Source organism: Perognathus longimembris, chromosome 23 (genome assembly GCF_023159225.1).
Source record: "Perognathus longimembris pacificus isolate PPM17 chromosome 23, ASM2315922v1, whole genome shotgun sequence".
NCBI lineage: Eukaryota > Metazoa > Chordata > Mammalia > Rodentia > Heteromyidae > Perognathus > Perognathus longimembris.
In genome coordinates, this window is record NC_063183.1 from 35,044,538 (window position 1) to 35,070,789 (window position 26,252).

At 38.2% G+C, this 26,252-nt stretch overlaps 1 protein-coding gene across 1 annotated transcript in view; it reads left to right on the forward strand.

Moving 5' to 3' along the window:
• The first annotated feature begins 17,335 nt into the window (after positions 1–17,335).
• Dph6 (diphthamine biosynthesis 6) overlaps positions 17,336–26,252 on the forward strand; it is an 86,956-nt gene continuing 78,039 nt past the window's right edge. Inside the window, exons 1-3 of the mRNA XM_048331814.1 lie at positions 17,336–17,400; positions 20,590–20,684; positions 24,328–24,521. Of these exons, the coding sequence (XP_048187771.1) occupies positions 17,360–17,400; positions 20,590–20,684; positions 24,328–24,521 (330 nt within the window). The 5' untranslated portion in view covers positions 17,336–17,359. The remainder of the gene's footprint in view (positions 17,401–20,589; positions 20,685–24,327; positions 24,522–26,252) is intronic.

Consider the following 26,252-nt stretch of genomic DNA (forward strand, 5'->3'; position numbering starts at 1 on the left):
GTTTCTGTAAACCTTAATCACATGATGGTATGTGGAAAACAGAAAATTTCCTTAAAAGAAATCTTTCTTGAAATTTGAAGAATGTACCTTGCCATTCACATAATTTGAAGATGTAATGGAAAGTTAAATTTGTTCCCAAGGATTCTGGAATTTATATTGCTTTTAGATATACTTTGTGTTACCACAAGAATGTGTAATTATTATATTGTCAGATTGTTTTCTTTCCAACAGTATCGAGCTATGTGATTGCAGCAGGCCTTTTGACTTAACTAAGTAAAATGATCCTACTATGAGCGCTCTATACAGCAAGCCATGTAAGAGAAAGTATGGCTTTCAGCAGACTACTATTTCATAGTACTGTTGTTTATACACTTCTCCTAATGGCAAGGAAAACATAATTATACTACAATGGTATTGGGCATACACACAGAAGATAAATGAGGAACTGGGATGATGGCACACTACGTGGTGGAGTACCTGCCTTCCAGCACAAGATCCTGTCTGAACCCTAGTACTAATGGGAAAAATAATAGAAGATAATCAAGAAATAACATGTTGGAGCTGGGACTATGGCTTAGTGGTAAAGTGCTCGCCTTGTGTACATGAAGCCCTGGGTTCAATTCCTGTGGCTCAAGAGGTAGAGTGCTAGCCTTGAGCAAAAAGAAGCCAGGGACAGTGCTAAGGCCCTGAGTCCACACTCCAGGACTAGCAACAAAAACAAAAAACAAAGAAACAAAGAAATAGCATGTTAGTACAATGGTAACTAACAGAACACAGTGACAGGACAAGTGAGTGAAATGAAACCTATAGGAGAATGCTAGTCTTATTGTGGTGTTTTTACAAAACTGAAAAATGCTGAGAGCAGACAGTATTGAGAACAGGCAGTTTTGTTAGAAATGTTGGAGAATTTCACATGCATAAACATACACAAGTAAGGAAAGAATTGGAAAGCATTGCTTTGATTACTCTAAGTTTATGGTTGCCTATAAAGCTTTTTAATTTAAACAGTTATTGAAGGAGAAACATTTGAGACAGAACAGGGAGCAGGTTCCTCAAGTGACTTAGCAGTTTTCAGTAGCATCAACTATTGCAGTGAAAACAAAGATTTCTAATCTTAAAACTTGGCAGGTAAGTGAGTAACAGATTTCCCAATATAATGTTTTGATTTTTGAGAAATAAATGGATTTGTGATTTCTTTTTTCTTTTGCCTGCTTCACATTCAATATTTTTTTGTGAGTGCCAGTCCTGGGAATTGAACTCCAGACCTGGGAACTGTCCCTAAACATTTTTGTCCAAGGCTAGCACTTTACCACTTGAGCCACAGCTCCACTTCTGGGTTTTTAGTGGTCAATTAGAAATAAGAGTTTCACAGACTTGCCTGCCAGGGCTGGCTTGGAACTACGAACCTCAGATCTCAGCATCCCCTAAGTAACTAGGATTACAAGTACGGACCACCAACATCTGGCACATTCAATAATTTTTTTAACTACCCATGTGGAATGTAAATGGTAACTATTTTAATTTAGAAAGGTCTTTGTTCTCTATTAATTGAACAATTTTGTAGATATTATGCCTCTTTACAGATCTGTAAGTCTGTCTAAAATCTGCAAAAGTGAGTCTGTCTTTGAACAGGCTGGCATGATGCATGTAGGTTTGCATATACATGTTTAACATGAGGTGGGAGTATAAAGTTTCTTCTTGGACATTACTGATGTTATCACCTCACTAACTGTCAATGCTTTTTTATTCTACTGATTGGAAATATCAGGAATAAGGGGAAGAGTTATTCCATATTTCTTTTAATGCCCTGCAGTATACCACCACAGGTTTCTTTTGGTGCAATGTATGTTGAATTCATAAGGACTTGTTAAACACTATGATACCACTAGAACTGTCTATTATTATAAGAAAATATTCTGAATTATACAAACATAAACTTACCTACATAAAATACATGTACAGATGAATTCTTCACTGCTAAAACGATCTCCGCATCCCAGGTAGGCGTTCTGCTCTTCCTCTGCCTCTGTGCTGGCCACACAAATACTCCTGTGCTCTCTTACCCAGGAAGGTAAGCACACACATCCTGAGGTAGGAGCAGGTAGGAAAAATATTGAGTAAATGAAATTTTGAAAACTATTTGCAAGGCTGCTATAACACATTTTGCAGAATAAAAACAGATGGTCTTTAGCAGTTGTGTCATATTGACAGGGAGATTATAACCCAAAACCTTGAGGAGGTGTTTTTGCTATGGTGGCAAAGGGACATAAGCCAACATCTCAGAAAATATGGTACTTTGCCCTGACAAAATAAATGGTGAAGAATGCCAAATCCACAGCATTAAATCCTGCAAAATAAATCCACCTAACTTAGCAAATACTTTTCGCTGTCCTGTGCACTATTTGTTAAATCACAGTATGGTTTATTGTATTCCATGCCTAAAACCTCTTGAATTCTTTCAAACCTCAGTTTAGTTTCCCTTAATTATTAACATAAATTGAAAATTCATTGGTAAATTTTTCCATGACACATATGGTTGGAATCATCTTAATTTTTAGAAATGGTATAAAAATAACCACACCCTCTCTGGTTATAGTTATTTATTATTAAGCCAATTTGTTGTGCATTTATGCCTCCATAATCTTAGCAATCCTCTGAAAACTCCCTTATACTGCTGTAGACTGTCTTGATCTAATCAAGTTTTTTCCCTTTCCTATTAGAAGAAAAATATTTGTTCCTTTAAAATTATGACTTTTGTAAGAGATCGTCTAGATAGTTTCTCCTTTGTGGTCTAAAAATACAGTATGTGTAATTTCTGTACATCAATGAAGGATTTTTACATACTTAAAATATTTTATCTTTCTTTCACATTACTCAAATGAGTTTCACCCATCTACCCATCACCCATCCAATTATGACCGAAGTAAGACAAGTATGAAAACACTGAGGCATAAAATAATACTAAGATATACTTTCTTCCCTTAAGAGAGGTGTATTATTCAAAGTCGTGGCTGGGAAACAAAAGAGGATTTAATGAAAGGACCATGCATAAAGGCATGGGTAGAGCTGAAGAATCAGGCAGGGATGTATAAGAAGGTATCCAGGAACTGGCCACCATGGGGCAAGGGGGCCATTCTTAGTCTTGTGGGCGGAAGGAGGGGTAGATGGGTAGTTAAACCAGCAGTCAGTAAAGGCTGGAGCTATGAAGTGGGACTGTGGGACTGAAGCTGAATTACTAAGAGTGAGTGCGGCTGCTTGAGAAGCAGTGAGTATGATTTAGGAAGTAAGGAGGGGAGGAAATGTTGACTTTTCTTAGCCTTCCGTTGGCTTGAAACAGCAACAAAACCAGAAAGCCAGAGCCAGAGGCCTGGTTCTGGCTGCTGCAAATCCACCTGCGTCCATACTAGGACAGAATGTGACAGAGAAGGACTAGAGTGGCAGCAAAGCAACCCCCAAGGTGGCTCTGACGATTCCTGATGTGGATGCGCATCCCCATGAGTGTGAGCTACAAGACATTCTTGTCTTTCAATGGTTCCGTCTCACCTCCAGACAGGAGTCTGTAGACTCACAGTTCCTTGCTAAGCTGAATACAGCCTACAAGGGGCCAAATCCTGCTGGTGTCTATCTGAACGAATTTCAAAGTAGATCCTTTATCGATCATGCTTATGAATGAGATTCTAGTCCTCGGAGAATGAGATTCTAATCCTTGGAGAAAGAACCTAAGTCTCAGGTGCTAGATTTGGGAGTGATCTGTTACACAGCAAGAGATAACTAAATAAGAAAAAGAAAACAAACAAAACTGTTAATCATTTTTGCCTCAAGGAGCTCATTTGTTCCCTCAACTGGATGAAGAAAAACCTTTCGCCTATATAAAATGTGACTCTAAATCCTATTAGCCAACAGTCAGGCGTCAGGAGTCAAGAGTAATTCCAATTCATGTATGTTCTTTCCTCCAAATGAAATCAACACTAATCTCCCATCAGAGTATTTCATGCTCAGAAGAAAAGGAGAAAGAAAAAAGTTTCCATTGCCTCATCTATCTCCATCCCAAATCTTACTGTATCACTTTTCCCAAAAAAAAGTTCCTACCTCAGAAGAGGACCCTAGCATAAGTAAGGCTTTAGTAGTACTAGCATTTGAACACAGGGCCTTGCACTTCCTAAATGGGTGATGTAATCAATAAGCCGTTTAAGCAGCTCTGATTGTTGCTGGTTCTTTTTCAGATAGGGTCTTCCTTTCTGTTTGAGTGTGATACACTGTTTCAAGAGGTCCTGACAGCTAGCATAACAGGCAAATGCCACTGTATACAGCTCTTCATTGAGGAGTTTCCCAGACTGGACTTTTTTTGTTTTTGCCAGGGCTGGCCTTGAACTATGATCCCAACAAATCTCTGCTTCACCAGCAGCTAAAATTACAGGAGCAAGACAGAGGCACCTGGCCCATCTCACAATCTCTGCATCATCACCTTAGGCCTTGCTCTCATTCTCATGCCCCTAATACTGTCCTAGCAATACTTTTACTGCTATAACGGGGTGCCAGGAATGATAGCTTATGATGCATCTTAATCTACCCCACAAATATGTCCAAATAAGCCATTTGAAGGATTTTATTGTGTATCCAAATACTCTCTGCTACCATTTTTCCAAAATTAATTTATTTTTAGTGTTATTTATAGAAATTCAAATGCAGTTTCTAAAGAATTTATTAGAAACAGTTAAAAGGCTCTCAAACCTCTATTTAGTTTCTATTTAATTTCACCAACTACTCTCGCTGCCAAGGAATCCCCCTTTAGAATTCAGTTGTTTTTTAAATCATTCAACTCAGCAGAAGCAAGCATCTAACTAAAGAAGACTACGCATAAGCTTTTACCAGAGCCAGGAGACAGTCTATGAACGGCTGCAAGGTGTGTATGTTCTATGGTTTTAAAAAAAGAAATGACAAATGGGCATTTTTTTTAAAAAGCTGTACTTGGTCAGTTCAGATGACTGATTTATAACCCTGAACTTTACATCCCAACAATATTTGAGGAATAAAAATGAGTGTAACATTAAGCCTGAGTCATCACATTTTAAGCTCATTTTACAAAGAAGTTTTTATTTTTTATGAAGACCAGTAATTAGTTATGTATGTATTCTCTACTGCTATTTAAAAAGTCTTTTCCAGTGAAGATTCTTGAGATTTTTTAATCACAGCTCTAGAAATTGGGAATGTTAGAAGATATTTCATTACTTTAAAAAAAATTGAAGAGTAGACAAGTTCATGATTCTGAGACTTATAAATCTAGCCTGAGGACTGTGAAACCTGGGTTCTAGTCTCACAGCCACTAACCCACTGTAAAGCCAAGTAGTAATTACGTGCTATCTCTCTGTATGTTTGTTCTTTTATTTGTAAACTGAAATATATTTTCATCACTTTATTTCAAAGGAATATCATTAGAGTGTATAAAATACTTGTTAAAGTACTGGGATCTTGTCAAAAGATAGATGATCCATAAGTCCAGGCTATAATTATTCAACAATATATATCTCATCAGATCTGAAACATCTTCCTAAATCAAAAGAAAAATGAATTATTAAGAAACAATTCTGAGAAAAACTTTTGGAATAGGTAATATTAAAGTAACAAATTAGCATTTGAAAAAGCTTTCCTCTATGATGTAATTTTATAGAAAAAAATCGAACAGTGAGGATTTTAATTGAATCTAATATTAGTCTTATTTCTAAATACACTGATTGAGTGACAAGAAAACTCAATTTGTTTTCACCATCCATCTCCCAATTGTTGGCATAGCTTGATAGGAGAATAGGTGAGGATATGAGCCAAAGGAAAGGACTGGGATGGATAGTGGGCAAAGGGAAGATAAAAATTACTCTAGCAACCAGACTGGTGCGGGGTGAAGGCTTTCAGAACCATGGAATCCCTAAGTGTGTGAGGGAGGCTGGATCTACATTAGACTTTACGCGCTGATGGTGCTGGTGTCCAGTATGGTTAAACTAGTATTCTAATCATGTGAGCTAGAAATTGGAGGCCCTACATCCCTGATGAGGACCTTAAAGATGCTTCTTTTTTACTACATAGTAGTTAAAAGGAATAAGATAAATCTATGTGGAGTGATACAGAATAATGTTATAGATATATTTAGAAAAACAAAGTACAGAACAGTGAATATAGTATGCTCCTCTTGGTGAGAAATAAAAGTGATATATGCTTACATATTCATAAACTCATTCTGGAGAGATACAGAAAAATGGGTAATATGTTTCCTCACAAGAAAAGACCTGAGGGACTGGAGTTCTGAGGAAAGAAGAATTTTATTCCTTGTTCTGAAATCTACATTGATATGTATTTAGCCACTCCAGGGGGGTTCGCATAGTATTTATCTTTTCCCCACCATTCTGATTTAAATTTGTGTTTCCATATTTAAAGTGTGTTTCTTATAGACAAGATATCATTGGGTCTTGCTTTCTTCTCAAACTTCTGATCCCCATGTTAGGTGTTCTTCCCTCTTGATACTACTTTTCTGCCACCCATTTGCCCTTTTTGTCTTTTAGAGTGGGTATTTTTCTATGATTTGATATAAGATCTTTTTCTCTCATTTCTGGAGTGTTAAATGTAATTTCTTGCCTCAATTTTTTCCAGTGTTTTTAGGGTTTGCATGTAGATGGAGCTGTGATTTGTATATTTACAAGCATTTGGTTCTCACCATATTAGGTGAGTATACATATAACTTACTTTATAGATGAAGGAAATAATTTTGCTGAAATTACAAACATACTTATTGTTCAAACTAGAATTCAAACACAGATTTGACTGACTCCAAAACATACTCTGTAGTATAAGGAAAATATTGTAATTAACTCCAAGCCTCTTAATCAGTAGTCTTAACAGTCAATAGAGGGTTAAAAACTGAATTATCACTTTAAATTGTGGAATCTATGTATGGGTGAATATTCTTTTGACAAGTAGAAGTCCTAAACAGATTTTTTTTTAAATAAAGTTAAGAATACGGTGATATGTATTTGTATACCTTTCTGAAACTGTATCTAAAAACCTTGCACTTAAGATGTTTTAAAAAATGATGATATTAGTATGGAAAACAAATTGTATAGATGATTACTGTCTGAATGAAGTCAATACACTCTTTGGAAACATATGGTCTACTGAAAATAGGTTGGGAAGCTTTTATAAGTCCCCTAAAATCATCAAGTAAACTCAAAACTAAGATTGTACTTTATGTAAAAATGCAGTTTTAAGACAAGTCCTCTCACTCCACTCTTAACTAAACAATATATGTGTATGTATATGTATATATATATACACAAATTGATATACAAATATGATAAATAATTCTAGAATTTCCTATTATTTGGAAGATTAAGAGACTATTCCACAAATGAATATAATATACTCTTTCAAAGATTAACTCTTATAGTACAAATAAAAAATGGAATTAATACAATGATACTATTTGCTAGATAACAAAAATTAATTTCACTGTCACCAAATAGCTATTTTGTAACTGACATTATTAGCATGCAAATACATTCACTAATTTTCAGTGTGCAGTTTGATCTATTTTGTCAATCAAGCATTGCTGTGTAATACACTTCTATTATAAAAGAACATATTGCTCAAACTACAGGCTCCGTTCAGGGCATTTGACTTTGCAACCTTTTCTCCCCTTGGTCTCAGACACGCTAGATGCTCTCTGTCACTGTTATTTTGTTTTTCTATAATTTCATATAAATAGAGCCATATAGTACAGTCTTTTATGTTGCACTCCTTTTTCCTACCATACTTTCCCTAGCACATGGATTGCTGGGTAACACTCCATGTATATGCATACAATGTCGTTTGTATTGTATCTATCCCTTTTCCCTCTCCCCAGTGAACAGACTGAGATGTATTATATGTTTAGCTATGAGGAATGCCAGTTACAAACACTCACACATTTTTACAAGGACCTGTGTGTTCATTTGTCTGATGTACTTACCTAGAAAGAGAATTACTAGGTCAGAGGCTAGGTGCTGGTGGCTCACGCCTGTAAGCCTAGCTACTCAAGAGGCTGAGATATGAGGACTGTGGTTCAGAGCCAGCCCAGACAGAAAAGTCCCTCAAAAACTCCAAGTGGAATTTTGGCTGTGGCAGACTGTTAGCCTTAAGCAGAAAGAGCTCAGGATAGCACCTAAGCACTGAGTCCTGAGTTCAAGCATCATGACTGAAAAAAAAATTATTAGGTCATAAGGTAGAGTATACTTAGGATTAGAAGATACTTTCCTGCTCTTTTATAGGGGCTGCATCAACTGTGTACTTCTAATAATGTATCAGAATTCTGGCTACCCTATCTTCTTGTTAAGACTGGTCTGGCCATTGTTTTCAACTTTACCTATTCTGTTGAGCATAAGTTGCATCTCATGTTTTTTCCAAGCAAAGGTTGGGTAAAGGAAAGAGCTGTATTTCTAGTTTTTAAAAATTTTTTATTTATTAATTAAATTTTGTTGACAAGGTGTTGTGCAAAAGGGGTAGTTACAATAGGGCAGTGTGTACATTTCTTGTGATATCTTACACTCTCGTTTTTCTTTCCCTTCCCTAGATCAGGTAGGCTTATATAAAATACCCAGTGTACCAAAAACACATACAGTAACCACGTGGCATACGCCAAATGTATTTCTAGTTTGTGTTTCACTTTTAGCAGAAAGGTGGGCTAAGTTATTATCGAGTCTCCCATATATCTGACCCCATCAGTTCCTTCTAGTGAAATATACACTGGGAAAAAAAGCATTTTTTATTTCTGAACCGTTTAAATTATCAACACATATTAATTATGAGTTCATGAGATCTATTGTCTTATTTCCACACTGCCTTATGTTATTCACTGACCATGTCCACCTACACTTCTTCCACCCTGACTCCCTTTTCCCTTTCCTCTGGCTTTCTTCCCAGTGCCCACAAATCTCTCTTGGCTTTCAGGGAGCAGATGTGGTATTCCTCTCTCTGTGCCTGGGATATTTTGTCTAGCATAAGGCCCTCCAGTTCTTCCCATTTTGCTTCTAATGACAAAACTTTCTTGTCCTTCATGGACAGATGCTGCATTGTGTTTACTTACCTTATTTTCTTTATCCATTCACGGTCTTCTGGCACTCAGGCTGACTGTGCATCTTAGATATTGGGAACTGTGTCACACAAACCCAGCACACAGGTACCTCTCTTGTACACTGACTTCATTCCCTTAGGATATATACCCAGGGGTGGGATGACTGGTCCATAAGGTAGTTCTATTTTTAGTTTTTTGAGTTCTTTTGCTTTTAGTTTGTTTCTCAAATATGATCCTAGGTTAGATTTCTCCAGGCCAGCCTCTAACTAATCCTTTGATTTTCAAATCTCATGTATCTTGAACTACAAGTATGTATCACCTATGTTCTTCTTGTCTCTTTTCTATTTTGATGTAGACACTCATTGCTGTAAAGTTCTTTCTTAGTATGGCTTTTGATATATCCCATAGGTTTTAGATTTGTTGTGCTTCTATTTTTATTTGTTTCAGTATAATTTCCTTCCTAAACTCAATGGCACAATTCATTTAAAGAGTCTTGTTCAGTCTGTGCACATTGGTATAATTTCTGAAGTTACTCTTGCTGTTGTTTTAATTTCATTTCATTGAGACCAGAAAAGATACATAACAAAATTTCAACCTTTTGAATTTGGTAAGACTTGTTTTCTGGCCTATTACAGAGTTTATTCAACAGACAGTGACAACATATTCTGATGAGAAAAATGTGGCTTCTATTGCTGTTACATAGGATTAACCCCAACTTACTTTCTTCAGTTTGTCGGGATGATCTATCCATTGGTGGGGGAAGGGAGTGATGAGACTCTATCTGATTATTCTATCCTCCCCCCCCCCTTTTTTTTGGCAGTCCTGGGGCTTGGGACTCAGGGCCTGAGCACTGTCCCTGGCTTCTTTTTGCTCAAGGCTAGCACTCCACCACTTGAGCCACAGCGCCACCTCTGGCTTTTTGTATTTATGTGGTGCTGAGGAATTGAACCCCAAGCCTCATGTATGCAAGGCGAGCACTCGACCACTAGGCTATATGCCCACCCCCCCACACACACCCCACCGACCACCTCTTTTCCCCTGTAGGTGTAAAAGTATTTGTTTTAAAGCTCGGTACTCCAACATTTGATGCATTTAGATTACTGTTTCTCTTCCAGATGAATCTATTCTATGATTATTATATTTCTCTTATTGTTTATGTCTTAAAGTCTATTCTGTCAGAATAAATACAACTACTACGATTTGCTTTTGGACTGCATTCACTTGCAAGTATGTTTTCATCCTTTCAGTTTTAGTCTCTGCATCTTTGTTGCTGACGTTGTTTTCATCTAATGTGTACCTTCTAACTGTAGAATTAAGACCATTTACATTTAAAGACTTATGATAGACTTGTGCATCATTTTGAATTTCTTCTAGCATATTTTAAATATTCTTTATGCATTCCCTTTTTTCTTATTCATCTTTGTGATTTCTTTATTGTACTGATAATGCTTGATTCTTTTTTGTGTCTATACTTCTAGTGAGATTTATGCTATCCATATTATAACTATCTTCATCTCTGGACGTAAAACTCTTTTGAAGATTGTTTGTAAGTATGCTTCTGCTCATTGTGAATTCTGTTTCTGTTTATCTTGGAAGGTCATTTTCTTTTTCAGTTCTTCGTTGCTGAGTATGCCAATCTTGGTTTGCAGTTATTTTCTTTCAGGATTTGAAATGTATCATTCTATGCTCTTCTGGCCCGTAGGATTTCTGCTGAGAAATCTGGTTTTGTCTATGGATTGTCCTAAAGTGTGACTTGACATTTTTTGCTTGAATATTTTTTCTTTGTCCTGAAATATTGTCAGCTTAACTACAAAATATTTTGATCATGCCTATCTGGGTTTCTACGGGCCCCTTTAGTGCATGTGTGGTCCATTTCCTTCCCAAGAATAAGGACACTAGCTGCTATTGTTTCTATGACCTTATTTTTATTCTCCTCCTATGGGTATGCCAATAAGGCAAGTATTTAATCTTCTAGGTGTCTCAAATATTATGAATACTGTCTTCATTCTTTTCCTTTTTCTTTATTTCTGCCTGACTTTGATCATATAAAATAACCTATCTTCAAGTTCTGATCTTTTTCCTATTTGATCTAGTATGTTCTTGAGACTTTCAACTACATTTTTAATCTGATAAATCTTGCACTTCAATTCTAAGATTTTTGATTGTTTCTTTTCCAAACCTCTTTGGTTTCTTATCCTGACAGTCTTCCTAATTTAATTGTTGACTATGTCCTTTTGGGTCCCATCGAGCTGTGTAAAAAAAAAAAAAAATCCTTTGAAATCTTTACCAAGCATTTCAAACACTCTGATACCTTTGTGCTATAGGAGATATTATAATGTTACTTTTTCCATATTATTTGTGTCCCTATGCTGAGATTTGTGCATCTGTTATAATAGATATATTTGCTGCTTGCATGAACTGTCTTTTACTACTACTGAGCAGCTTTTCTCCTGAAGATGTAGCCTGTGGTATCTGATTATTCCCAACTGTGTTCTGTTGTGGAATATCCCTAAAGTTTCGACTATGACAGTGAGTTTGAGGCAACTCTGACTATATTGGAGCCTAAAAGATCCACTGTCTGCAGGTTGTACAAGGACAGGCACACTCAGTTCAGCCAGGTGTGGTGTAGACAGCAGAGAGTGGGGGCACCTTGCATGGTTATTCTTAGAGTGGAAGAGTGATCTTGATATACAGCAATGGGGTTTCCTCAGGCACTATTGATGATGGCTCTGTTTCTTGAAAATATTTCCACTATCAGCCATTAAAGTAGTAGTGAGAAGCTTGAAGCAGTTGTCATGTGATTAGAAACTGGTATAAGGCTAGGTGCTCCATGAGGAGAAATAGAGAGGTAGAGGCAGGAATCACAGCACTCTGATCTCATACACAAAGTCTTACTAGTGGTACAAAGTGTTGGGCAATCCATGCGGGAAAACACGTAGGTGAACTAGGAGGGAAACTTGTATTTTTCTCCTCCACCGATGTAAGCATGCCCATTAGCAACCAGACCTCAGCACCCCATTCCCAACTATGCTTGCTTGGAGATAAAGTGATGTCCAGAGACATGTCTTCCAAGTCGTCCAGTTGTAGTACCCACCAGGTACCATGCATAACTCCGTTTATCAATTTATATAGCAATTTGTGTCTGTCTTCATTTTAAAAGAAGATTCCAAAAGGAATCTTACGTCAATGACTAAAATACTTTTCTAAATATATCTTGGGAGTTAGAACGCTTGAGCAAAAAGAAAAGGAGTCCCTTTCAATAGCAGATTACAATGTAGTGACTAAAGAGACCACTTGGGTTTGAACTTTGGATCTGACCCTTATAAGGTCTGGAACTTTAGCAGGCTGTGCTGTTTCTTCATCTATCAACAGGTTAACAAATCCTATTTTCTAAGTTTTCCATGATATTTAAATGAGTGCCACACAATAAACTACAATTATATTATAACTGCATGATTCACATCTTGATATTTTAAAATTATACTCCAACTGTTTACTTAGTTCCATTTTCTTCCTACTCCTCACCAGGCGTCCTTCTGGTGGATTCAGGGAAAATGCATTAAATGCACATAACCACCTGTAGCACTTGATTACTTTATTCTTTATCAATCAGTACATCTGTACTGATGCATTCGTAAGATGTATTTCCAAGGAAGCAGAGCTCAGTGACAACTTGCAAGTTTTTATTACCAGCAACAGTGTTTGGTGATGGAGAGGTTCCTTAAGTAAACTGGCAAAGGATAGAGGTTTTTGATGCTTGTTTTCTGTTCACCTATTGTGTTGGCCCTACAAGCAAATCCACAGTCATTTGTTTATAACAGTTTGGGAATGTACACTGAATGTACCTACATTTCAATGTATTATGAAAAGATTTTCCTATGGCTCTACTAATACAAAATCATTTAACTTGTTACATTTACTAGGCTGAAGTTAGTTTTACAATGTCCATGTCGAAAAATATGCATATAGGGGACTTGCTATTTCAAGTGTTAATGGAATTTGTATAGGAAAATGGATACTAGCAGTTAAAAGTAAATTTTCCCTATTATCTAGTGAATCTTTAAAAAGCACTTTGCCAAGATTCAATATTAGTATGTTAATATAATCGAGATTAGTTTGTTTGGAAGCAAAGATATTCTCTAAAAACACTGTTGTTTATACATTAGATTTTCACAAACTTAGGTTGGTTCTCCTTCAAACACTATTCTTAGTTTAAACTTTTCATTCTGTTTCTTCCTCCAGCAAGGCACAGTATCAAACAGTAGGAGAAATATTCCTGCTCCTCACTACGTGATTTTAGAAGTCATTCTGTTTCACTCAGATTCCCTTTCACCTGAAGATGACTGGCAGACATCTGCTGCCAAACCCTCGGATCCACTCTAGACTTCACGTCAAACATGCTCTTGAAGGTTACCTAGCAGTCTAGAACAAAGTCTCTTGTCTTCACAGCCTCAAATGACACGACAGGCAGGAATGTCTCTATAAGCACTGAATCCTACCTAGCTTTGCATTTCTAAGAAAATCACTTCATAAAAGAAGGAATGGACCATGTTCATGTGTCTTATTTCTACTTACTGTACCATTTAGGTAACACCAGCCTCACAGAATATATAAAAGCCTATGGAGTCACAGCTGAATCAGTAAGTCAGAGACAATAATCTGCAAGGGTGGACAACCATGACTTCAGATATAACATAAACAGTAAACCAGAGACCCCTGCATGGCACTGTGCATCTAGTAGGAATACAGTGATCTGAGAACTAAAAGATAAAAATTTAAAAAGCTCTATTTGCCATCACTCCCAATGACTCACTGGGAACATTTGTGCTTTGCAAGCACAAGTATGTGCTGAGGAGTTACATCCTGGTCTTCAAAACTTTCCTCTTCTTCAAGGGAGCAGAGCAAGAATTGATTGAATGACAAGGTTTGTTTAGTTGTAGGACACTGTTGGTACTTTGCACTCTAGAGGGAGCAAGATGGGATAAGTGGTAATCAGATGTGTATGCTTTTGCTTTCATACACTGGGGACAAAGTGATTCATACATGGAACCCAGATGATCCACTTGGAATGCCCTTAAAATGTCCTTGACTAATTGTACTTCTTTACAGAAATATGAAGCAAGCCTAGACTGAAATGAGTATGATGCACAGAGGCTAAGAGCCCTTAAGGATAAATATTTAGATCATTCCACCAGGTAACCAATAAAATAATGCTGAATTGGTAGCTGAGAGTAGGGAGTAGACTGTAGAGAACAGAACACATGCCAGTGTGACTCAAGACTAACTGCAATGTCAAGGATTACGGCTTGTTCAGGTGGCTTCCCTTTCTCTACAATCATGCTTACATAGAGAGGTTTCTCATGGAAACATTGTTATGAACTGACTTGTAGACTACAGTCCACAGTAATACACTCTGAGAGGCACTACGGAGTTTGCATCAGACCAACTTTTCTTGCATGGCTGTCGGTCCCTGAGCACAACAGAGATACTAGAACTGAGCTATCTTTGCCCAATATGGAATTTCTATAATAGACAACACTGGCTCAGAGATATCTATGGACAAACTGGGACTCTTTCTACTTTTCCATTTCTGTGTTCAGTCTTCAACCTGCATTACAATCTGGGTCTCCCTGCCTTCTCTTGCTCCTCCTTTTTTTCATCCATCACAGGCATTTTCTTGAGTTTATTTCCTACACATATAGCAGTGGTTAGTATCTGCTTCTTATAAGTTGGTAACTACCACATTAGGTGGTGTTTTCAATTTCATAGTATCACCTTGAGTTCCTCTCCTCTTCTGTTCTCTCTTCTCTTTCCTTCTTTTTCAATGGTGGGGACCACTCTGGGACCTTGCATATTCTAGGCAAATGTTCTACCACTGAACTACAACCCAAGCCCCTAAATTTTTATTTTTAATAGAACATTAGGTGGGAGGGATTAAGAACTGTTTTGGTTTTGTTTAATCTATTTTTAAGTCTTTTCTAAAACAATTTTATAGGGGCTGGCAATGTGGCTTAGTGGTAGAGTGCTGGCCTAGCATGCATGAAGCTCTGGGTTGGATTCCTCAGCACCAGAGAAACAGAAAAGGCTGGAAGTGGCACTGTGGCTCAAGAGGTAGAGTGTTAGCCTTGAGCAAAAAGATGACAGGGACAGTGCTCAGGCCTTGAGTTCAAGCTCCAGGACTGGCAAAACAAAAATTATAAACCTGGAAACAACTGATGGTTTAAGACCATTCCGATATATGTTAATCTCAGAGATGCAAATATGTTTATGGAACTATAGTGAATTTAACCTACCATTTGTATGGTCGCCCTGAGAAGGCACTATAAGGAAGCCCAAGAGTATCTTAGAAGAATAAACACATGTGTTATATTAAGACAGCTAGAAAAAAATCCACTAATTGACAGAATTCAGGTTTAAAAAGTTCTAAAAGAGAGACACTTTTAAAGGAGGAACAAAGACCTGAAGGATAGAGAACACAAAGATGCTTCAAGAGAGGACTGTGGGGGGACACAATCAAGTTAAAAATTGGTGTTTTTCCACAATGGCTTCAATATCTTTTCAATATTTTCAATCTTTTTCAATTTCCTTTTACAGTTAAACATTTTCAAAAATACAATTATATTTTGAATAGTTGTTTAGTGTATTTAGCTTCCCAAATTAGCTTAAACTCCAAATACTTAACTCATTTTAGTTAATGTTTACAATTACAGGAGTTGTTTTTTGGGTATTTTTTTGTTTTTTGTTTTTTTTTTTTGGTGGGGTGGATTAAGGACAGAGTCTCAGTAGCCTTTTTGCCCTTGAATGTATTGTCTTTTCCTGACTCTGACCCCAGCTCAGGGCAAGGAACCCATAGCCTTGTTCATGCTAGGCAAGCATCCTACCAATGGTACTACATCCACAAGGTCACAGTCCTTTAAACCTGCATAAATTTAGATACTGAAATTGATAGGCAGAAAACGTCACCCATACCAACTCTTTGGAGATAACAGGAACATCATACTACAATAAAATCGAGTGTTTGCTATGCATCTGATATGCATTAATATGACATAAACTCTTTACCTACATTAGCTTACTTAGCTCATTAAATTTTTGACACCTCATTGTCTCATTCCTCTAATTTTCCACACCTAATCCATCTAATCTTACTAGCGTTTTAAAACAGCCAGAATCCTCATTTCTTACCACCTGTCTCCTTATCACCTTCTGGATTACAGAGACAGGTAGCAGGGAACCTTTTGGTTTTCTAAGCCCCACTTTGTTCTAAAGCTTGTATGGCTTAAATACACGATTTGATCCTCCCCTTCCATCACTCCACCTCATCTCTCACCCTAACCAGGACCTTCTTTTTTGTTCATTTTGCTTGAGCTACGCGGGTTTAGTCTTCTTGTTCTTCCATAAGCACTATCCATCTTGAGGCTGTTACAGTTGTCCTTTCGGCCTGGATACAGTTCTTTACACAGCTAGCGCTTCTCTTGAAAGCGAACTCAACTTACCTCACCAAGAAAGCTCTCCCGACATCTCAGGAGAACACTGCTCGCCTACTACCTCGTGTTTAACTGCACGCTGTCTCGTCCGCCCTCTCTACACCCCAGGCACGATTCGGGCGGACAGTACCTGGGACACGCAAGGCACTCAAGGAAGTACTCTCAATTGACTCGGGGAAACTCGGTTTTCTTTCGGAAAGCAACCGCTTTTGGGGTAGCTTTCGGGCTTCCGCGTAGGACTACGGGCCGCGCCTCGCCAGGCCTAGCTGGGGGGCGGGGGGCGCAGCCTCGCCCTTTCCAATGGCCGCGGCTCCGCCTCTAGGGACACCACAGACTTCACGAACGGAGTGTGCGGCTCCGGGCCGAGGTGGCGGAGGCGGAGAGAGAGAGAGGACGACAGCCCCGGGGCTCGCGGCCCGACCCGAGCCGGGAGAGGCCGTCGTCGGACCGAAGCCGACCCCACGCCTCGCCTCAGGCTGGGCCCGGCGGCGGGGGCCTCGACTCGACTTTGGCGCCCTCGCTTAGGTGTCCAGGAGATGCCTGAATTCCTTTTCTTTTTAGTTTAGTTTTCCTTTTGGACCACCCTGTCGTCTCCGGAAGGACGAGCGCCGCGGTAGCGTTTCCTCGGTGCTCGGGTGGACAGGCGAGTGGGCAGCGGCGTCGGGCCCCGAACAGGCTGCGGCGCGGACACCCAAACCAGGACCCGTTCAGGACGTCACACGTGCGACGCGCCGGCCGCCCGCCCGCTCGCCCGCTCGCCCGCCCGCTCTCGCCGCGCATGCGCTCTGCGGCCAGCATGAGGGTCGCGGCCCTGATCAGGTAACGTGTCGCCGGGCCGCTTCCCTCCCTGTTCTCTCTCCGGGCGCCGGCTGCTGCCTCCGGGTGGAAAGCTAGGGGCGTCTGTACTGGAGCCTCGGGTCGGCCTGGTGTCTCCGGGTCGCCGAGAGAGGAGTCCGGGCCGTTTCCCCAGCCAGCTGGCTCCGGGTCCGGCCCCAGCCCGCACGCTTCAGGTGCGCCCGGCCTCGGCTTTCGGGCCCGGCCCGGCTCCCCGGGAAGTGGCCGAGGGCCGGCCTCGGGGCTCCGCCACCCTGGCCGGAGGTTCGGGGCCGCCGCCTCGTCACCGCGCTAACCCTGCCTCCCCGGGGCTCCTTGTCCCGCCCTCGGCCAGCCAGCCTTCCCTCGGGGCCGGCTGTCACCGCGCCAGCCCCGTCCTCCCCCACGCGTGCCTGAGCTACGGGGACGGGCGACGCGTTCGCCCTCCACCCGCTCCTTCCTTGGAACTGGACTGCAGACCTCGTGCAGTCCTCCTGGGGGACGGGGGATGACAGTTTTGTTTTGCTTTTTTTTCTCTTATTTTGGTTTACTACAACCGGTTACAGCTGCCTGGGACACAGTTTGTTTCAAGTGACCTTCCTCCAAAAGGAGTTTGAGATGTGTAGCAAGCAGTTCATCATATTTAAATGTCTTAAACCGTAAAATTCTCTAGCTGAGGCCAGGCCAATTACAGTGTTTCAAACTCAATAAGGATAAACAAAGGAGCAACACAATAGTATTAGCTTGGCAGTTCAGACTCCTTAAGTCGACCGGTTAAAGATTTCTTGATAGAAATACTCCAATTTTTCCTTAGTGGTTGAACTTGTACCTTGCCAGCTAGTTTTAGGAGACTAGGCTACAATGCAACAGTAAACACTGCAATTCAGTAAATTTCCTCTGTAAAGGGGATGTGGTTTTCATTTGTCTTAGATGAATAAAATATGCCAGTAAGTAAGTTACATCCACATTCATTTTACCAAAAGTCTAGCAAAGTAATACAAACCAATTGAAGACAAATAGAGGAGAGAATATTGGCATAGTCCCATTACACACTACAGAGGAACTATATTACTATTAAAATGAAAAAACAATGTGAGCTTATAGAAATGTCAGGCAATATATAATGAATACACAAGAGTATATATACTTTTTTGTATGTCCATGTATTGCATATCTGGTATGTAGTTGCTACATATAAAATAGGTATTTAAACAACTATTTGCCACTCCTGTGTATGTATGTATATAAGACAGAATAAGAAATAAGGTATGATTTAAGGAATAAGCGACCCATACTTAAATATCTTTCAAGCATAAATCCTTATTTTTCTAATAGATGAGTCATTAAGCTTATCGTACAGTGACACCTTGGATTTTCTAGACAAGCCACTTTTTTTTTTTTAGCTGGAGCATGTAAACCCAAGCACATTGGATAACTTAATCTAGTATCCCATAGTTGGGAATTCAAAGTCTGGACTATAGACTTTCTCACCTAACACACTGTCGTGTCTAGTATCTATAGGGGAGATTGGTTCCAGGACTGCCATGGATACTCATGTCCACAAATGACAAGTGGTTCATGTAAAATGTTGTATACAGCCCAAGTACACCCTCCTGTACACTATAATCATCTTTGGATTATTTGTAATACCGAATACAGTGTGAAGGCTATAAAAATAGCGATTATATGTCATTGTTTAGTGAATAATAGAAAGACATGACCCATACCTGTAGCTGGTGTTATAGTTACTCAGAAGGCAAGAGTTGGTGGATCCTGGTTTGAGGTAGCCCCACAGTTAGGCTACCCCTTCCACCTCCTCCCCCCTTTCAACAGACTAGAAAGTCTGTACTCCCAAGTGATGTGGGAAGCGTAGGTAGGACTGTGGTTTGAGGCTACCTCCAGGCAAAAAGTGCAAGACATTATCTTCAAAATAACCTAAAGAACTGGAGTCCTGGCCAAGGTAGTAGAGTGCCTGGGGAAACGTCTTTATGTGTTCAGTGAGATTTTTTTTCTTTTTCCAAAATGTTTGACTTGCAGTTGGCTGAACTCATCTATCAACTCCTCAATGGGGTTCTAAAGGAGAGCGATGGGTTCAGCATTTAGCAGGGTCGTTTGCCCTGGGAAGCCTTTGTTCTTGGGGGTATTCAGTTAACATCTTGTTGGACACTAAATGGACACTGGGAGATAATACTATGAAACTTTGAAATACCAGCTTCTTTTAAAATAAATTGTAAGGCTAAGTTATGACTATGAATGCACACTGATAGCAGAATATTTCCTTTTGTTTTGGGGCAATTGAGCAGTATGTTCCCTCAAGGAAGCTGTGGGAAATCTGTGTAGAGGAGTATCTATCTGAAGAGAGAGCTTAGGCTTTTCACACTTCCTTTGCCTCTCACCCTTTCCTTCCCATCAAGACTTTCCAAAATCAGGGTTGAATATATACTATGCTGGTTGAATGACTGGTATTGCTAATGTTTAACATAATTGCTGTAATTTCTCACTTGGGTTTTCATCCTTACAGATTCAAACTAAATATGTCATGAAATTGAAAGTGGGACTTTTAATTTGATTTGTGATGGTAGCCAGTATATTTCTCACAGTGAAACAGGTTGTTATTTAGAGGATTTCATCTATATTTATTTAGCTGGGATGTAAGTTTGAAGATTTTTTTCATTTGTAAAACACTTTATTAAAGTCACTATTACAAATACTCTACTTGGTTTAAAATTCTTTGTTATAATGGCATGCAATTTCATAAGCTTTTTTTTTTTTTTTTGGCCAGTCCTGGGGCTTGGACTCAGGGCCTGACCACTGTCCCTGGCTTCTTTTTGCTCAAGGCTAGCACTCTGCCACTTGAGCCACAGCGCCACTTCTGGCCATTTTCTGTATATGTGGTGCTGGGGAATCGAACCCAGGGCCTCATGTATATGAGGCAGGCACTCTTGCCACTAGGCCATATCCCCAGCCCCTCATAAGCTCTTTTAAGGAGCAACTTTAAGACATTGAGATTAATTTGCTTGTCTTATGGTTTAGAAATTAATGTGTGTGTTCTTACACCTAATTGTGAAACAGCCCTTTTATTCAGACTAAATTAGGAAATAATGTATTCTGTTCTTATATCTAGTGATTCTGTGTTGCCTTTTGGTCAGTAACCTAATACTCCTCTCTCTCTCTCTCCTCTCGTTTGTGTTCTAGTGGTGGGAAGGACAGCTGTTATAATATGATGCAGTGTATTTCTGCGGGGCATCAGATTGTTGCTTTAGCAAACCTAAGACCAGATGAGAACCAAGGTAAGTATATACTTTTATTGGAAAGTTCTCTAGATGACTGAAATTCGACTTTGTAATAACATCTTTCTGTATGCAGTAGGCAAAGAGAATAAAAGACCAACGTGTATTTAGTCATATCAGATGTGAGATTCTGAATAGAACTAAGCATTTCTTCACTTATGTGGCCTTTAATACTGTGATCAACCCTTTGAAGCATTATTAATCCTACTCTTAGTAGGTAGAGATACCAAAACTTAGAGTTCTGTATGTTTGGCAGAAGTACAATTGCCAGCACAAACTCTCCGAAGTGAGACTGGAGTGCTCTTACTTCACTGCAATAGTGTGCTACTGCACCACACGTGCAGGCGTTGCAGGCAGTGTGCAGCGTGCTTGTGCCTCAGGAAGCTCAGTCAGTCGACATTTTATAACACGCGAGTGTTACTAGTAAAAAGATACGGGTCCGTTATTGTGCATGCAAGTCAAACAGGAGACTTGAGAATCCTGTGAAGCAATTTATTTCTACTTTTTAATTATAGTCTAAAAGCCTCATTTTGTCTACTTTTTTCAATGAAATTTCTTGGTTAGAACTTTTTAAAGAATAAATACTCTTAACAGTTTCCTTTTTTTTACTTTTGTTATGTTTGTATAACTATAGATATTAACTGCTAACATAAAAGAGAAAAAATAGCACTGACCTAACTTTATGTATTGCTACTTTTCTATGTGGTTTTTTAGTAAGATCTTTTTATTATCTCTCTTCTTTAACTTTTTCCAGCCTATATCTTTGCTCTGCTGTTGTTTTTCAAATGAATTAAGGAGTGGCATATGTGAGGACATTAGTGATAGCTCATATCATGAAGATAGTATACAGTAAATTTATTTGAACATAACCTAACGCTAAAAATCTTCCTTTCCCTGGAACTGTCTTCCACTGTGTTTTTGTTTCTGTATCCCTTATAATTGCTTATTTTTTCTATAAGTTCTCAGATTGATTATGAGCTTCTTGAAGCAGACATCATACCTCATATCTCCCATGAAGTGCTCCCAAGCACCTAGCACAGTGCTTTGTGTCCAGTAGGAATTCACTCAGAGCTTATTCACAGGAGCACTGAATAATGAACTCATCTTGCCCCTGGAACAGTGAGAAGTTCTGTTCATCAGTTACTTCGGTTTCCTTTCCTTTTGTGATCAAAACCTAAGAAAACTGACTCTGGAAATTATGTGGGAAGTAGTATTTTTTAAATAGCACAGATTCTATACAGTCACAGCAAATGTCTAATATTTAATGTTAGTGATGAATAATCAATCTTTTCAGAAATAAGAGTTGTTGTTTTTTCATGAAAATGGTGTTCTTGCTCTAAGGTTAAATAAGAAAAGCTATGAGGATGATCAAGAACAATAATATAACTTCCATGATAGGGGAGGAAAAGTTTAAACTCTCAGGATTACATTATTACCAAAGGAAATATTCCTTTATTCCATATTGCTAGCGGAGCCAGGTGGGGCTTTTAACCTGTTGATAGGTCTTAGTATTTAAAAAGCAGTTGTTTACATTATTCATAATATACACATGACATATGATTTCTCTCCCTTGAGTTTCTATCTTGTTTGAAGCTTCTCTACATCATTTATTGCATTTATCTTGTATAGAGCCATTAATGTTTAATCTTCTTATGTGCATAGTTTGTTGGCAGAGCAGTGTAATGACAAGTATGTCTTTAAATCATACCTGTTAGTGGAATGCAGACATTAAAGTATTGTTAGTGATTTAAAATTCAAGAGTAATTGGAATTAGAATATTATTAAGTAAAAGAATGGAAGAAACGAGCTGAATCTACAGTAACTATTGTAGAAGAGAAAGGATTACTATGGGTTGGTAGATGGGGAGAGTTTTGCTAATATTTGTTTATAGTCGATGGGAAGTTGAGATAATTGAATGACTCACTGGACTGGCTTCCATTGCCTTCTAACGTATTGTAAAAAGAACCTCTATACGGGATGACTACTAGCAATGTCTCTAGAACAAAGTTGATCAGAGAATAGTGTGTTTTCAGTAGGTAGTCTGGGAAAGATGTCATCAATGGAGATAATGTGCATTTGCTATACGATTTATAAAACCATCTCGTAGTAATTTATGTGGCTTGTTAATTAAAGTGCTTTGGGCAACAGTCTGGTTTATTTTATCTCATATCAATTGTTGACATGTAGTTTCCATGAACAAAGTTACATTGTGGTGAAGATTAGATGGAGCCTAAAGAAAAGTTATTTGCTATGTTTTAGGAGCCAGCAAAATGTTTTAGTTATTATACTGATATCAGGATGTTTCTAAGAGGCTCAGATTTCTTTGAATACATTGATTTGCTATAGCAAGATCCTTTCACACTAAAACATTTAAAGATACGGTCTAATTGTGAGTTCAGAGAAAACTAATGAAAGGTTTTTAGGTGACTTTGTCTGTATCTCTATTTCCTACCCAGACCAGAATCAGACCGATTTATAATAATAATAATGTGAGTACCATTCTGCTGGAACCCAATCTGATGTGTGTGTAAGAAATTTGGTGAGGCGAAATGAGATGGCCTATGATGTGGAAGAGAACTTCTATTTTTCTTCTTGATGGACTAGTTAACATTTGAATTGAAGTCCTGGGCCTATTTGACATATATAAATCCATACACACATACATAGGTATCAAAACATACATACGCTTCTGACAATTTATTTTCTAGGGTATTCTTTTACTTAGCATGTTGTGAATATTTTCTATGCCATTAAGTATTGTTCTACAATAGCATTTTTAATGTCTTCTTTGGCACACAAATACCTCCATGAAATATATGAATTCTGTAGATAGATAAAGTTAAGAGATGAAGTATAATATCCTAGGAAACCTGCAACTAAGATATCTATTTGACATTATTTATCTGTGTGTTTTGTAAATTTATTTGACATGCAATCCTCGTTGCAATTAATGTATCTTGTATTAATGTATTTGGGAATTTATATTCTGGAGAATACACTTTGGAAAATACTCATTTAAATGTGATATTAATATATGCATTTATTCATAGTATGCTGTGATGAATCTTTATAAATAATCTTTGTATACATTATTCTTTTTCTAAAAATAGTTGAGATTAAACAATGCATTCTTGTATATTTCTAAGTTCATTCATATAATGTGTCTGAATTGTCTGTTTTGAATATTTTACTCATATTGATGATTTGTGAAAATATGCTAAGAACATCAAATTATTTTCCAAAAAATATTGCTACTTACTAAGTACTTATTTAATTAAATACAGATTTTACAAGTTAAGATGACTTTGTGAATAACCTTGAATGATTGAAAAATATATAATAAAAATTTTAATTGAATAAACCAATCAAAACTTATTGGATATATTACTCTTCCCTTTAAACATTGTTGCATATAGTTTTAATAATTTATATGTAATTTTATTAGTAATTAGTAGTAGAGATGATTACTGCTGCTATGATCCAAGTGACTGTAGACAAATACAGTGTTTACATATTATTCCATTATATTAATGCAAAGATCTTATAGGAAACTTTGGAGTTCTGTGTTGACTGCCCTTCAAACCTTTCAAATCCATTTCATTTCACTCTGCTTTACTAATCATTTCTACTTTACTTATTGCAGTTGGGACTGATGAACTGGATAGCTACATGTATCAGACAGTGGGCCATCACACCATTGACTTATATGCAGAAGCAATGGCCCTTCCCCTCTACCGCAGGACCATAAGAGGCAAGAGCTTGGATACAGGACACCTGTACTCCAAATGTGAAGGTGATGAGGTTGAAGACCTCTATGAGCTTTTGAAACTCATCAAGGTATGTAGAGTGACCAGTTACATGTTTTTAACTTAGTGAATTTCACTTGCTGAATTATTTATAGTAAATAATTCATAAATGTTAAGAGCACAACTATTCCTTGAGAGAATTTTTTTTTTTTTTTTTGCCAGTACTGGGGCTTTAACTCAGGGCCTGAGCACGTCCTTGGCATCTTTTTGCTCAAGGCTAGTACTCTACCACTTGAGCCACAGCGCCACTTCTGGCTTTTTCTATATATGTGGTGCTGAGGAATCGAACCCAGGACTTCCTGTATGCGAGGCAGGTGCTCTGCCACTAGGCAATACTCCCAACCCTGAGAGAGTATTTTATATCTTTTTTTATAGGGAAAGGAAAAAAGTTGTTAGTATGTCTTTATGTTAAAGAACATTTACAAATAAGATCTTCAGTATAGTTTGGCATCCAGTTTATAAAATTTGACATCCAGCTGATAAAATTTTCCTTGAGATGTTGGAATTAATGGCTATTTAATCCGTTTTTTCTTTTTTTTAATGGCTACTATGTGTTTGGTGCATAGTGCTAAGCCCTTACGGTAGGGAAATGAACCAGCCCGACGAAGGTCTGGCCTAGTGGACCACAATTTATAATGAAAGAGAATAGGAAGAACACAAACAACACAGTTAATGTTGAAGATTATGAAGGGAAAGAATAAAACAGCTTCAAGGTGATATCAGTTGATGGCAGGGAAGGAGGGGAGTGAGAGACAGATGTGATGGTCAAGAGAGATCTTTTGATAAGTTAGACCTAACAAAATTGAGCCTGCTTAAGTGTGGTAAAAGAAGCATGAATTAAATACTTAAGTTCCATACGTAATGTGCACTTATTGTTGATAAAAGGAGATGAAATTTAGAAGTATGGGCCTCATATCTAGTACTAGTCAAGATGATTTTATGTTGAGCAATTACCTTTCCATTTTCATTGATAAACAACTATTTGAATATAGTTCTGTATTTTTCTCAACTATAAATTTTATCCAGTCAGGTGTACTCAATTCACATAAGGTATACTGATGAAATAGGGAATTCTAAGCCAATATTTCCTGGCTGTTTTAAACATATTTTCACAAAGAAAAAGATAAACATTTCTATTCCTTCTTCTCGCAAAGGACATTGCATTTCATTTGCTCATTCCTCAGAGAAGTCCAGCCTTGTCAGAAGTTTTGTCATGAAATGGTGTTATGAACATTTCCTACCTGCAAATTATTGCTTTATTACTATACTTTAAATTCAGTACTAGGTAAGGTTCAATGTGAACTAAAGATCTTGATTTGAAATAAAAATATATATGAAGCACCTAACTTCCTTCAAATTTGCTTGATTGAAATAGTTCTTGTTTTGTATTTTAGGATTTTTTTAATTTTAAAGACAAAAACAGTAGTTCTATAATTTACTATCCAGCTATACATACGTAAGAAGTATATACTTTTCACAGAAAGTCACAGGGCGGGTACCTGCTAATTGCTAATTTTATCTATACTGTTTATCTAACAAGGAGGAAGGTGGTTTGGTGCTTTTTTGTGTGTGCTGATTCTGGGGCTTGAATTCAGAGTGTGGGCATGACCCTGGGCTTTTTTGCTCAAGGCTAGTACTCTACTACTTGAGCCACAGTGTTACTTCCAACTTTTTTTTTTTTTTTTTTGGCCAGTCCTGGGCCTTGGACTCAGGGCCTGAGCACTGTCCCTGGCTTCTTCCCGCTCAAGGCTAGCACTCTCCC